This window comes from Oratosquilla oratoria, chromosome 17 (genome assembly GCF_046742065.1).
Source record: "Oratosquilla oratoria isolate Oo_2021 chromosome 17, ASM4674206v1, whole genome shotgun sequence".
In the NCBI taxonomy this organism is placed as follows: domain Eukaryota; kingdom Metazoa; phylum Arthropoda; class Malacostraca; order Stomatopoda; family Squillidae; genus Oratosquilla; species Oratosquilla oratoria.
In genome coordinates this window covers 4,471,820-4,487,059 of record NC_134793.1, presented here as the reverse complement: position 1 = coordinate 4,487,059, position 15,240 = coordinate 4,471,820, and the positions used below count along the sequence as shown (strand labels likewise).

Below are 15,240 nucleotides of genomic sequence, written 5' to 3'. Positions count from 1 at the left end.
AAGGAATGCCACAGCCAAATCAAGTAGAGAAGAAAAGGTAAAAGGTGCAGATGGAGAGATGATAATGGAAGAGAAGGCAGTAAGGGGAATATGGGCAGAATATTTTAGGGAGTTGCTTAATGTGAAGGAGGATAGGGAAGGAAAGATTGCTGCAGTGGGAAGTGCGAAGAAAATGAGAGTGATGAATGAGGAGAATGGAGGAGAAATAAGGAAGGATGAAGTGAAGGCAGTTGTTAAGATGATACATACATATACCAAGGCTTTTTCCCCCTTCCAAGGGAGGTAGCCAAAAAGGGAAAGGCATAAAAACACTCCCACCCATTTCATCCCTAAATACACTCCACACCCCTCCCACCCTTCCTCTCATCTGAGCACCTCCTGGATGACGGGTCATCCCTGCACCCTGCCCACCGCCCTGGGTCAGAAGCAGTGTCGCAAGACACAGTACATCCACAGCAAGGCCGCTTCATTTAATCGGCGACCCCCCCTCTCCGTCCCCCTTTGCATATAAGGCGAGGACGGGGAGAAATCCCTTCGGGCTGCGTCAAAATTTACTCACACATACTACCCCACCCCCCACCCATTCCTCCTCATGCAGTCACAACATCATCCATATAAGATGATAAAAGCAGGTAAGACACCTGGTCTGGATGGATGCCATGCGGAATGTCTGAAAAAGGGAGGTACAGTGATAGTGGACTGGTTGGTGAGGTTATTTAATGCTTGTTGGAGAGAGGGTAGAGTGCCGAAGGACTGGAGGAGTGCCTGTATAGTTCCTCTTTACAAGGGAAAAGGGGACAAGTGTGAATGTAGTAGTTTCAGAGGGATTAGCTTGTTGAGTGTAGTTGTTGTTGTTGTTGTTGTCGTTCCCTAGACTGTCTGTCCGAGCAGTCCCGTCTCCCCAAGGAAGGCCACAGCCGAAACTGGGTTTTCCCACAAATCCTTTATAGAGTGTATGTTGTGTTGTTTGCGTGTATGATTGTGTATAATGCAGTCTTCCATTATGTGTTGTATGGTATGGGGTGAAGTGTTACATCCTGGGCAGCTGTTCACAACACGGTCGTCCAGCCTCTTCTGGTAGCTTAGAAGTGCTGGGTGGTGACCGCATCGCAGTCTGGCCAAGTGGACTCTGTCCTTACGTGGGAGAGAGGATTCAGAAGGGTGGATATCAGGGGGTCTGGCCTGCAGCAGTGTGTTGTCTTTCAGTGTGTTAATGGAGCGGTGAGTGATATGATTATGAATATGTTTCCGGAGGCTGGTATTTGGTGGTTGTGGAGGAAGAGAAGAGAGTATCTGTGTGTAATAAAGGTCTTTGGGTGTAGTTTTAATGTTTCTTGGTGTGTGTGGGTGTTCTGCTATGTAGTGTAGCGGGTGTGATGTGTTTGTGGTGGCTGCAGCAAGTGTTTGTGTGCCTCTCATGTCGAGGTGGTCCTTGACTTTGAGGACTTTTGTTTCATGGTGTAAATGGTCTGTAGGTGATGTATTTGTGCAGCCTGTAATTGTTTTTAGGGCTTTGTTTTGTATGATTTGAAGGGTGTTGTGGTGTGTCTCACTGAGATTAGGAGCCCATGCAGGACTCGCATAATTCATCACTGAGCGTATGCATTGTTTGTATATTGTTATATTAGTTTCTTTGTTTTGTCCAAATGTTGTTCCAGTGATTGACTTAAGTGCGTTAAGTCTAGGTGTGCATTTGTTTTTTATGTTTGTGAGGTGTTGTTTGAAAGACATGGATGTATCGTATGTTACACCAAGAATTTTCGGTGTGTTTGTGTGTGGTATTAGAGTGTTGTTGATGTAGAGATGAGGTATGTATTTGTGTTCTTTTGTCCAGTTGGTGAGAAGTGTTGCTGTTGAGTGTAGTTGGGAAGGCTTATGGGAGGATCTTGGTTGAGAGGATTAGGAGAGGAACAGAAGGAGTAATTGGTGAGGAACAGTGTGGATTTAGGACGGGTAGAGGTTGTGTAGATCAGATCTTTGTGGTAAGACAGATATGTGAGAAAGCTATAGGAAAGGGGAAGGATGTTTTTTGGGCTTTTATGGATCTGGAAAAGGCTTATGATAGGGTAGACAGAAAGGCACTGTGGGAGGTTATGAAGATATACGGGATAGGAGGAAAGCTTCTGAGAGCTGTCAAGAGTTTTTATGAGAATAGTAGAGCTTGTGTCAGGATTGGAAATGGAGAGAGTGAGTGGTTCGAGGTAAAGGTGGGACTTCGTCAAGGATGCGTTATGTCACCCTGGCTGTTCAACTTATACATGGATGGGGTGGTGCGAGAGGTAAATGCAAGGGTAGTGGGCAAGGGATTGGAGATGGTTAAAGAAAATGGAGAAAAGTGGGAGGTGAGCCAGTTGTTGTTTGCGGATGACACTGCGCTTGTGGCAGGATCGGAGGAGGGATTGAGGAAGTTGGTGGCAGAGTTTGGGAGAGTATGTGATAGAAGAAAGCTGAAGATAAATGTGGGTAGTAAGGTGATGTACAAGGGGTGAAAGTGGCAGTAGACTGGAAGTGAGCATTAAGGGAGAGCGACTGGAGGAAGTGGATAGTTTTAGATACTTGGGTGCAAATGTGGCAGGGAAAGGTGGAGTGAAAGTGGAGGTAGAATGTAGATTGAGAGAAGCGAGTAAATGCCTTGGTGGATTAAAGAGTGTGATGAGGAATAGACATTTGGGAATGGATGCTAAGAGGAGACTGTATGAAGGAGTAATTGTGCCAACAGTACTGTATGGGGCAGAAACATGGAACATAAGAGAAGAAGTGAGAAGGAGTTTGAATGTGTTTGAGGTGAGGTGTCTGAGAAGTATGATGGGGATTACTAGGCTAGATAGAGTGAGAAATGAGGAGGTGAGGAGGAGAACGGGGGTGGAAAGGGAGCTGGGAGATAGGGTTGATGAAAGAATATTAGGATGGTTTGGACACATGGAAAGAATGAGTGAAGAAAGACTAGTAAAAGAGGTGTGGAAGGCAGATAAGGAGGGAGTGAACATGAGGGGGCGTCCTAGGATGAGGTGGATGGATGGGGTGAAGGGGGCTTTGGGGAAGAGGGGAATGTCTGTTGAGGAAGGACGGGAGAGGACAGAAGACAGGGGTGAATGGAGAGTGGTTGTATATGGATGATGTTGTGATAGCATGAGGTGGAATGGGCGGGTGGATGGGGGGTGAGGTAGTATGTGTGAGCAAAATTTGATGCAGCCTGAAGGGATTTCTTCCCGTCCTCTCATTTTATGCAATGGGGGGACGGAGAGGGGGGGTCGCCGATTTAATGAAGCGGCCTTGCTGTGGATGTGCTGTGTCTTGCGACACTAATTCTGACCCAGGGCAGTGGACAAGGTGCAGGGATGACCAGTCATTCAGGAGGTGCTAAGATAAGAGGGAGGGTGGAGGGGTGTGGAGTGTATTCAGTGATGGAATGGGTGGGAATGATTTTATGCCTTTTTCTTTTTGGCTACCCCCCGTGTAAGGGGGAAAAAGCCTTGGTATATGTATGTATGTATGCTTTATAGAGTGTATGTTGTGTTGTTTGCGTGCATGATTGTGTATAATGCAGTCTTCCATTATGTGTTGTATGGTATGGGGTGAAGTGTTACATCCTGGGCAGCTGTTCACAATGCGGTCATCCAGCCTCTTCTGGTAGCTTAGAAGTGCTGGGGCTCTTGGTTTTCCACTTAGTGAAACTTGAGGCAGCAATTAATAAACCCTACTAAACTCTACACCAAATGCTTCCATTTATCTCCTGACTCAGCCAAGCACAGTTTCACCAGAAGATAACTGGTTCACTTCCAATTTCTCTCTACTCTCACACTTTAACTCCAAATCCCTGCCTAGCACTTTTACATTTACTTCCCTCACCACACCACCACAATTAAAACTATTTTCTTTAAGTGACTTCTGGACCTGCCCATAGGCTGTAGCCAGTGACCCAAAAGCAGCAATCTTCTGTAATAGACACAAGGGGCAACAGACTGATTAAATGACAACTCCACCAATATACATGTTAAGTGACCATTACAAAATTAGACAGTCCTGGCACAGTAAAACCTTTACCTCAAACCATTCTTCTTCTATCCCTGACCTCATGATCTACTAGTTATGTAAAAACTTGGATCATCCTTAACTGTCTTCCCCCTACACGGTAACCAGAGGTAAGAGAAGAAACAGTCTGTGGAGAAAAAGGATGGGCCAAATTTATCCTACTCACCCTTGTGGACTCCTTCTCTAACTGTTTGAATTTAGTTTCTGACATTTCCAGTTGTCTCTTCAACTGCTCCTCCATTTTCTTAAACTGTTCATCCACCTCACTCTTCTCCTTCTCCAACTTCTTCAACCTGTTGACATGACAATGAATTTATATATACATATATATCACAAAAAAGTTATGTCGTAGCACATTTGTAAAATAATACTGATGACCCACTTTCGGAGAAGAATAAGCGAAGATATAGAGATCTGTATATTTCGATCACTTACTGTGATCCTCTTCAGCAGATATGAATTACAGAGTAGAGAACAGTGTGTATTTATACTAAAACAGTGAGGTAAGCTAGAAGGGACGGGGGCTCAGGTCACTAGTCCAGCGTGCATGTGTGGATCTTGGTGGCTCAGGTCACGTGCCCGGCGTTGTGTGGACCTTGGTGTCTTTTGTCCACCGTTAGTGTAGATGATAACATTTTATTTATAGCAAAAGAGGAAATACAATCTGGTGACCATTGACCATAGGAAATGTTATAATTTGGAAAATTGTTTATTAGGGAGGATTCTACCATTTTTCTTCTGAAACTACATTTGGATTTGTAAATTATTTCAGCATCGTCCCAATTTATCTGGTGGTTTTTGTTGGCAACGTGCTGAAATACAGCGGAATTTTCCTGCCCATATTTGACAGAGTTCTTGTGCTCCTTGACCCTGGTAGTGAGATCTCGACCTGTCTGTCCCCAATATACATCCTTGCAATCTAAACAAGGTAATTTGTAAACTCCAGGAGTTGTATTACTCTTGGATCTATGATGTATATTGACAACTTTACTGAACAAATTGTTGGGATAATTGAAGATAAAATTTATCTTTTCCTTTGGTATCAAATGAGACAAGTCATTAATTGATTTATTAAAAGGTAACTTTATGAATCTATTATCCCAATTATGATTCAAGGTGGAATGGGAATCTGTTTTATGAAAACTAATTTTGGCCTTACTGAGAGCTTTTTGTAAAAACCATGGCGGGTATCCTAATCTAGTTAGTTGGTTTCTTACTGAATTTAGTTCCATACATATATACATACATACATATACCAAGGCTTTTTCCCCCTTCCAAGGGAGGTAGCCAAAAAGGGAAAGGCATAAAAACACTCCCACCCATTTCATCCCTAAATACGCTCCACACCCCTCCCACCCTTCCTCTCATCTGAGCACCTCCTGGATGACGGGTCATCCCTGCACCCTGCCCACCGCCCTGGGTCAGAAGCAGTGTCGCAAGACACAGTACATCCACAGCGAGGCCGCTTCATTTAATCGGCGACCCCCCCTCTCCGTCCCCCTTTGCATATAAGGCGAGGACGGGGAGAAATCCCTTCGGGCTGCGTCAAAATTTACTCACACATACTACCCCACCCCCCACTTCCCCGCCCATTCCTCCTCATGCAGTCACAACATCATCCATATACAACCATTCTCCATTCACCTCTGTCTTCCGTCCTCTCCCTTCCTTCCTCAACAGACATTCCCCTCTTCCCCAAAGCCCCCTTCACCCCATCCATCCACCTCATCCTAGGACGTCCCCTCATGTTCACTCCCTCCACATCTGCCTTCCATACCTCTTTTACTAGTCTTTCTTCACTCATTCTTTCCATGTGTCCAAACCATCCTAATATTCTTTCATCAACCCTATCTCCCAAATCCTTTTTCACACCTGTTCTCCTCCTCACCTCCTCATTTCTCACTCTATCTAGCCTAGTAACCCCCACCATACTTCTCAGACACCTCATCTCAAACACATTCAAACTCCTTCTCTCTTCTTCTCTTATGTTCCACGTTTCTGCCCCATACAGTGCTGTTGGCACAATCACTCCTTCATACAGTCTCCTCTTCGCATCCATTCCCAAATGTCTATTCCTCATTACACTCTTTAAACCACCAAGGCATTTACTCGCTTCTCTCAATCTACATTCTACCTCCATCTTCACTCCACCTTTTCCTGCTACACTTGCACCCAAGTATCTAAAACTATCCACTTCCTCCAGTCGCTCTCCCTTAATGTTCACTTCCAGTCTACTGCCACTTTCACCCCTTGTACATCTCATCACCTTACTTTTACCCACATTTAGCTCCCTGTGTGTGTGGGCTTCCTACATTACCTACATTTCTTTAGCCACCATCCTGACAAAATAAAATATAGTGTAGCTTCAGGCCTATTCCTATGGGCTTTGAGAATTTGTAGCTCCCAATATTTAGAATTGGAACTAAATTCAGTAAGAAACCAACTAACTAAATTAGGATACTCGCCGTGGTTTTTACAAAAAGCTCTCAGTAAGGCCAAAATTAGTTTTCATAAAACAGATTCCCATTCCACCTTGAATCATAATTGGGATAATAGATGCATAAAGTTACCTTTTAATAAATCAATTAATGACTTGTCTCATTTGATACCAAAGGAAAAGGTAAATTTTATCTTCAATTATCCCAACAATTTGTTCAGTAAAGTTGTCAATATACATCATAGATCCAAGAGTAATACAACTCCTGGAGTTTACAAATTACCTTGTTTAGATTGCAAGGATGTATATTGGGGACAGACAGGTCGAGATCTCACTACCAGGGTCAAGGAGCACAAGAACTCTGTTAAATACGGGCAGGAAAATTCCGCGGTATTTCAGCACGTTGCCAACAAAAACCACCGGATAAATTGGGACGATGCTGAAATAATTTACAAATCCAAATGTAGTTTCAGAAGAAAAATGGTAGAATCCTCCCTAATAAACAATTTTCCAAATTATAACATTTCCTATGGTCAATGGTCACCAGATTGTATTTCCTCTTTTGCTATAAATAAAATGTTATCATCTACACTAACGGTGGACAAAAGACACCAAGGTCCACACAACGCCGGGCAAGTGACCTGAGCCACCAAGATCCACACATGCACGCCGGACTAGTGACCTGAGCCCCCGTCCCTTCTAGCTTACCTCACTGTTTAGTATAAATACACACTGTTCTCTACTCTGTAATTCATATCTGCTGAAGAGGATCACAGTAAGTGATCGAAATATACAGATCTCTATATCTTCGCTTATTCTTCTCCAAAAGTGGGTCATCAGTATTATACATATATATAGTGATGATATAGTTTAATGTCACTAACTCACCCTATTGGAGGGCTTGGACTGTGTCCCTCACAAAGGACTTTGCAGCGTGGAATTTAATGAACCATGCATGCACAAAAAGGCCTGTACAAAAATAAATCTTGCTTTCTATTTAACATACAATGATGTAAGATATTGAATTTTCAGATGGTTTGTTCTCTTTTAATATAGGTATTACTCGTATATAGGATCTTTCCTATATATGAATGACCTTTTCCTCCTTAAAGAATATGTATATATATATATAATATATATATATATATATATATACATATATATACACACACATACATACATGTACCAAGGCTTTTCCCCTTTACAAGGGAGGTAGCCAAAAAGGAAAAGGCATAAAATCACTCCCACCCATTCCATCCCCAAATACACTCCACACCCCTCCACCCTCCCTCTTATCTTAGCACCTCCTGGATGACAGGTCATCCCTGCACCTTGTCCACTGCCCTGGGTCAGAAGCAGTGTCGCAAGACACAGCACATCCACAGCAAGGCCGCTTCATTAAATCGGCGACCCCCCCTCTCCGTCCCCCCATGCATAAAAGGAGAAGACGGTGAGAAATCCCTTTGGGCTGTGTCAAAATTTTGCTCAAACATACTACCTCAACCCCCATCCCCCTGCCCATTCCACCTCATGCATCACATCATCATCCATATACAACCATTCTCCATTCACCCCTGTGTCTTCTGTCATCTCCCATCCTTCAACAGACATTCCCCTCTCCCCCAAAGCCCCCTTCACCCCATCCATCCACCTCATCCTAGGACGTCCCCTCATGTTCACTCCCTCTACATCTGCCTTCCACACCTCTTTTACTAGTCTTTCTTCACTCATTCTTTCCATGTGTCCAAACCATCCTAATACTCCTTCACCAGCCCTATCTCTCAACTCCCTTTCCACCCCTGTTCTCTTCCTCACCTCCTCATTTCTCACTCTATCTAGCCTAGTAACCCCCATCATACTTCTCAGACACCTCATCTCAAACACATTCAAACTCCTCTCTTCCTCTCTTATGTTCCATGTTTCTGCCCCATACAGTGCTGTTGGCACAATCACTCCTTCATACAGTCTCCTCTTCGCATCCATTCCCAAATGTCTATTCCTCATTACACTCTTCAATCCACCAAGGCATTTACTCGCTTCTTTCAATCTACATTCTACCTCCACTTTCACTCCACCTTTTCCTGCCACATTTGCACCCAAGTATCTAAAACTATCCACTTCCTCCAGTCGCTCTCCCTTAATGCTCACTTCCAGTCTACTGCCACTTTCACCCCTTGTACATCTCATCACCTTACTTTTACCCACATTTATCTTTAGTTTTCTTCTATCACATACTCTCCCAAACTGTCACCAACTTCCTCAATCCCTCCTCCGATCCTGCCACAAGTGCATTGTTGTCTGCAAACAACAGCTGGCTCAGCTCCCACTCTTCTCCATTTTCTTTAACCATCTCCAATCCCTGACCCACTACCATTGCATTTACCTCTCGCACTACCCCATCCATGTATAAGTTGAACAGCCAGGGCGACATAATGCATCCTTGACGAAGTCCCACCTTTACCTCAAACCACTTACTCTCTCCATTTCTAATCCTGACACAAGCTCTACTACTCTCATAAAAGCTCTTGACAGCTCCTAGAAGCTTTCCTCCTATCTCACATATCTGCATAACCTCCCACAGTGCATTCTGTCTACCCTATCGTAAGCCTTTTCCAGATCCATAAAAGCCCAAAAAACATCCTTCCCCTTTCCTATAGCTTTCTCACATATTTGTCTTACCACAAAGATCTGATCTACACAACCTCTACCCGTCCTAAATCCACACTGTTCCTCACCAATTACTCCCTCTGTTCCTCTCCTAATCCTCTCAATCAAGATCCTCCCATAAGCCTTACCAACTACACTTAACAAGCTAATCCCTCTGAAACTACTACATTCACACTTGTCCCCTTTTCCCTTGTAAAGTGGAACTATACAGGCACTCCTCCAGTCCTCTGGCACTCTACCCTCTCTCCAACAAACATTAAATAACCTCACCAGCCAGTCCACCATCACTGTACCTCCTTTTTTTAGACATTCTGCATGGCATCCATCCAGACCAGGTGCCTTACCTGCTTTCATCACCTTAACAACTGCCTTCACTTCATCCTTCCTTATTTCTCCTCCATTTTCCTCACTCATCACTCTCATTTTCTTAGCATTTCCCACTGCAACTATCTTTCCCTCCCTATCCTCCTTCACATTTAGCAACACCCTAAAATATTCTGCCCATCTTCCCCTTACTGCCTTCTCTTCCATTATCATCTCTCCATCTGCACCTTTTATCTTTTCATCTCTACTTGATTCGCCTCCTCTTCCTCTCAATTTCTTTCCAAAACATCTTTTTATTACTTTCAAAATTTTCTGTCATACTCTTACCCCACTTCACATCTGCTCTCCTCTTTGCAACCTTTACCTTTTGCTTTACTTCTCTTTTCTTTTCTTTGTACCTCTCATATGACTCCCTCGTCCTATTTTGTAACCAATCTGTGAAAGCTCGCTTCTTCTCTCCTACAACCTTCTTTGTTTCCTCATCCCACCATTCACTACCCTTCCTTCTATTTCCTCCTGTCCTTCTTGTTCCATTCACCATCCTTGCACACTTTGTGACTCGCTCCTTGAACCATCCCCATTCCTCCTCCACACCTAGCTCTACTCTATCCTTCACTCCCTCCCACTCCTCCTTCAGCTTCTTCTTGTACTTCTCCTTTTCCTTTTCATTCAAAGAGTTGACTCTAAGCACCTCCCTACCTTTTGTCTGTTTCCTCTTTCTCCATCTATCCTCCACTCTCAACTTACCTTCCACCAAAAAATGATCTGATATTCCCCCACCCTCTCCCCTTAGCACATGTACATCCTTAACTCTTCCTATTATGATCCTATTTACCACTACATAATCCATCAACGCTCTATCTACCACCCTCTCCCATGTGTACTTATGCTTGACTTTCTTCCGAAACACTGTATTTGCTATCATCAACTCTCTTTCTAGACACATTTCCACCATCAACTTTTCACTACGATTCTTTCCTGGAACTCCATATTTCCCAACCACTCCATCAAATGGACCATTTCCTACCCTAGCATTAAGGTCTCCCAGTACTATTACATTGACATTTCTCCCTAAATCCTCTATGCACTCATTTAAATCTATCCAAAAGGCCTCCCTTTCTTCTACACTCTTCTCACTGCCAGGCCCATATGCACTTACAAAGACCCACATCTCCTTTCCCAGTTTCACCTTCATCCACATTATCCTTGAGGAAACCTCCTTCCACTCCACTACACATTTACCTATCTCTTCACTTACTAGAATAGCCACCCCTTCCCTCCCTCACCCTCTCTTCACTCCTGATAACCTCCTACTTACACTCCCAAACTTACACTCACCCTTCCCTTTCAACTTAATTTCACTTAAAGCCAACAAATCCATCTTTCTTCTCACAAACATACGACCTATCTCTTCCCTTTTACTCTCATCTGTACCACATCCACGCACATTAAAAGACCCAAACCTTAGGGTGCTGGTCGGAAAACTCCCAGTCCCTCTTATGATTTTACTTTTTCATTTAGGAATGTCCCCTGTCGGGCTACAAGAAGGATGCCTAGTTCCAATACCCGTCCCTTTCTTCTCGCCTCTTACGATCCAAGTGGAAATACTTGGTGGCAGTATATATATATATATATGTACAATACTGAATGGGTCCCAGTGATTAGAGATACATTTTAACAACCCCAATGCACTTTAATTCTAAGCCATCATCATCGGGAGACCCAATGGGGCCACATGCAGAAATTGAAATATGGTGCTGCCGAGGACTCGAACTCAGCGATCATATGACAAGTGCCGTAGAAACTAACCAACTACGCCATCTCTCTTGATGGCGTAGTTGGTTAGTTACTACGGCACTTGTCATATGATCGCTGAGTTTGAGTCCTCAGCAGAACCATATTTCAATTTCTGCATGTGGCCCCATTGGGTCTCCAGATGATGATGGCTTAGAATTAAAGTGTGTTGTGGTTGTTAAAAATGTGTGTGTGTGTGTGTGTATATATATATATATATATATATATATATATATATATATATATATATATATATATATATATATATATATATATATATATACACATATCTTGTATACCATATTTTCCGGGGTATAGTGCGCGACTTTTTTTCCGTTGGAAGGGCCTAAAAATGGGGGGTGCGCGTTATCCGGGGGTGCGCATTATCTACGGCCTACGATAAAAATTCTGCGGCTGTGTGTGTAATTTTTTTCACAACAACGTGACGATGTTGGCTGTCACAAAGTCGGGACGGCACACTTCTCCGTGATGTTCCGTGAGAACAAGAAGAACAGCCATGGTGACATGAAAGAATATGCCAGCATGGGCTACCGTATATAAATATTTGGTATAGGTAGGTATCTATCGAATCTTATTTTTCATGTTTAAATAGGCCTAAACACCATGAAACATGATCAGTATTCATGATATTTGCCCATGTTCACAGCATCCTAGTTTGAATTTTTATGTTGGCTTTGTTGCTTCACTTTAGGTATGGTACAAATTCCGTTGCGGCTGTTCATAAACTCGTGTCAAACACCTGACTACAACACCCTCTTTCGGGAGTTATATTAACTAAACGTCACCTCGATGAGAGACTGTCCTATTTCACCACTGTCATTGCAGGTTCAAAGCTAAAACGAAACAGTCTGTAGTTTGTTTCAGTATTAAATAAAAAATGGTAAAGACAAATTATTTCCTCAAGATATAAAATGAACATTTTCTGTAAAAATCCCGAAATTCTTCAGTATATTTTACTTTCAATAAACTTTTTTTAGATCATATTTCCTACAAACTATTTAAGCTACAAAGTAATAAGAGACCAATGCACAACATGAGTCATATACCGGTACATGTAGTTCCGACTTTTTCTTAGTTGTGTGCTGACTGATGCCTAAACTGACACTTAATTTAGTGACAAATCAACAGATTTCCCAGCGGTGGCTCTAGCCAATGAAAAATACTTCTCCATGTAACCTCGTTCACATGATATAAATACTGAGGTAAAACTGCGTTATAGACAAATGCGATCGGGCATGTGCGTTATACGTCGGTGTGTGCTATCTGTGTAATGAGATAACGAAGTGCATGGGTGCGCATTATAATCCGATGCGCATTTTAAGCCGGAAAATACGGTACATGAAATGGGGAGCTGAATTTCAGCCATTAACAGAAGCACCTGATTACCTAACATAAAAGAATATGAACAACTCACTGTTCTTGTGCAATTTTGTTGGTCTCACTAGACTCCTTGATCTGTTTCTCCTGCTCCTGGGAGAGTTTTTTAAGTTCATCCAGCGAATTCCTGGTGTGCTCCAACATGTTGCGTAGACTTTCACATTTGGCTCGTTCTTCATGGAACTGAACTTGGAGTTCTCTGGCTGAGGCAGCAGCAGCAGCCATGGCTGGAGTTGGGGCACTTCCAAGAAGACCTGAATTGAAAATAATATCATAAGAAAGGCGACTGCAAGAGATCATAAGGCCTACACTAGGCAGTTCCATGTCCATTACAACCTATCATCCCCCATCAATCTTAAAACAAACGATAGGTTCAGTGCTCACTACATGGTTGTTAAGTCTATTCCATTCATTGACCATTTCACTTGTAAAACCAGTTCTTGCTTATTTCTTTCTGAAATCTAAATTTGTCCAATGTAAATCTATTACAGTCCTGGATTCAAACCAGACAAACAACTGGTATCAGTATGAATGGATCTTCCTCTTGTGAGAAATGGAGAGAACCCATGTAACATTTGACCCAAAAAAACATCCCTACCTTTTCCTAAAGCTTTCTTGCATATGTCTTACCACAAAAATCTGATCCATGCAACCCCCACCTCTCCCAATCCCACATAACCCACACTGTTCCTCTCCTAATCCTTTCAATCAAAACCCTCCCAACTGATCCCTCTGAAACTAATACACTCACACTTGTCCCCTTTTCCCTTGTAAAGTGGATCTATACAGAAACTCATCCAGTCCTCCAGCATGCTACCCTACCCTACCAACAAGAACCCTAAGGTTTGGGCCTTTTAATGTGGGTGGATGTGGTACAGATGAGAGTAAAAGGGAAGAGATAGGCAGTATGATTGTGAGAAGAAAGATGGATGTGTTGGCAGTGAGTGAAACAAAAGTTGAAAAGGAGGGGCGAGTTTGAGTATGGGAGTGTAGTTGGGAGGGTCTCAGGAGTGAAGAGGGGGCAAGGGAGAGAAGGGGTGGCTATACTAGTAAGTGAAGAGAAAGGTAAGCATGTGGTGGAGTGGAGGGAGGTTTCTTCAAGGTTAATGTGGACGAAGGTGAAACTGAGGAGATGTGGGTTTTTGTAAGTGCATATGGGTCTGGTAGTGAGAAGAGTATAGAGGAAAGGTAGGCTTTTTGGACATATTTAAATGAGTGCATTGAGGGTTTTGACAGAAATGTCAATGTAGTGGTATTAGGAGACCTTAATGGTAAGGTATGAAAGGAACCAATAGACGGAGTGGTTGATGGTGGAGATGTGTTTTGAGAGTTGATGATAGCAAATACGCTGTGTAGGAACAAAGTCAAGGATAAGTACACATGGGAGAAGGTGGATGAAAGGGTGGTAGAAAGGGCATTAATGGACTGTATAGTAGTCACCAGGAGAATAGTAGGAAGAGTTAAGTTAAGGATATATATGTTCTAAGGAGAGACTGTGGGGAAATATCAGATCATTTTTTGGTGGAAGGTAAGTCGAGTGTGGAGGATATATGGAGAAAGAGGAAAATGACAGAAGGTAGGGAGGTACTTAAAGTAAATTGCTTAAATGAGAAAGAAAAGGAGAAGGAGTACAAGAAGAAACTGTGAGAGGAGTGGGAGGGAGTGAAGGAGGAATGGGGATGGTTCAAGGAGGGAGTTACAAGGTGTGCAAAGATGGTGTGTAGAACAAGGAGGATGGGAGGAAATAGAAGGAAGGGTTGTGAGTGGTGGGATGAGGAAGCTAAGAAATGAGCTTTCACAGATTGATTATAAAATAGGATAAGAGAATCATATGAGGGGTACAAAGAAAAGAGAAGTAAAGCATAAGATAAAAGAGGCAGAAGAGAGCAGAAGCAAAATGGGGTAAGTGTATGACAGAAAATTTTGAAAGGAATAAAAAGATGTTTTAGAAAGAAATTAAGAGAGGAAGAGGAGGCGAATCAAGTAGAGAAGAAAAGATAAAAGGTGCAGATGGAGAGATGATAATGGAAGAGACAGCAATAAGAGGAAGATAGGTTCAGTATTTTAGGGAGTTGCTAAATGTGAGGGAAGATAGGGAGGGAGGTATATACTTCTTCACTGCTTCTAAAACTCTGTGCTAACTTACCTCTTCCTCTACCTGGACTTGGCATGTTTCTCATCTTGTCCTGCAATTCTTGTACCTGAGTCCTTGCCAAGGCCAAATCACCCTTTGTTTCCATTAATTGCTTCTGGGTTGCTTTGTGCTTATCCATCTCTACCTTTAACTTCTCCTCAGCATCATGTAGTCTGTAAAATTACAAGAGAAGGTCAGTTATTACATTTTGCTTTTCAAGTTGCATGCCATGACTTGCTCCACAAAGTGACTTAAGAGAAGGTTTATTTCTACTCCTTTCACCTGCATCACAACCAATTATTTTATTCCTTCCTATCTATCTGTATAACAAGGACTTCTTCCACTTATAGGATGGATGTAGCCAGTCAAGTTATGCACTAATTCCCATCCACCATACATTTTACCTTCCCATCTTAGCTCCTTGTGGATGAAGAGACATCCCTCTCTCTCACCC

At 42.8% G+C, this 15,240-nt stretch overlaps 1 protein-coding gene across 5 annotated transcripts in view; it reads right to left on the bottom strand.

The window, feature by feature from the left end:
- LOC143034355 (uncharacterized) overlaps nucleotides 1-15,240 on the bottom strand; it is a 99,786-nt gene that overhangs the window by 42,885 nt on the left and 41,661 nt on the right. For all 5 annotated transcript variants that reach the window (XM_076200298.1, XM_076200299.1, XM_076200300.1 and 2 more), the window contains exons 17-19: nucleotides 14,799-14,959; nucleotides 12,690-12,906; nucleotides 4,199-4,325 (exon numbers count right to left, since the gene is read on the bottom strand). In XM_076200298.1, the coding sequence (XP_076056413.1) occupies nucleotides 4,199-4,325; nucleotides 12,690-12,906; nucleotides 14,799-14,959 (505 nt within the window). The remainder of the gene's footprint in view (nucleotides 1-4,198; nucleotides 4,326-12,689; nucleotides 12,907-14,798; nucleotides 14,960-15,240) is intronic.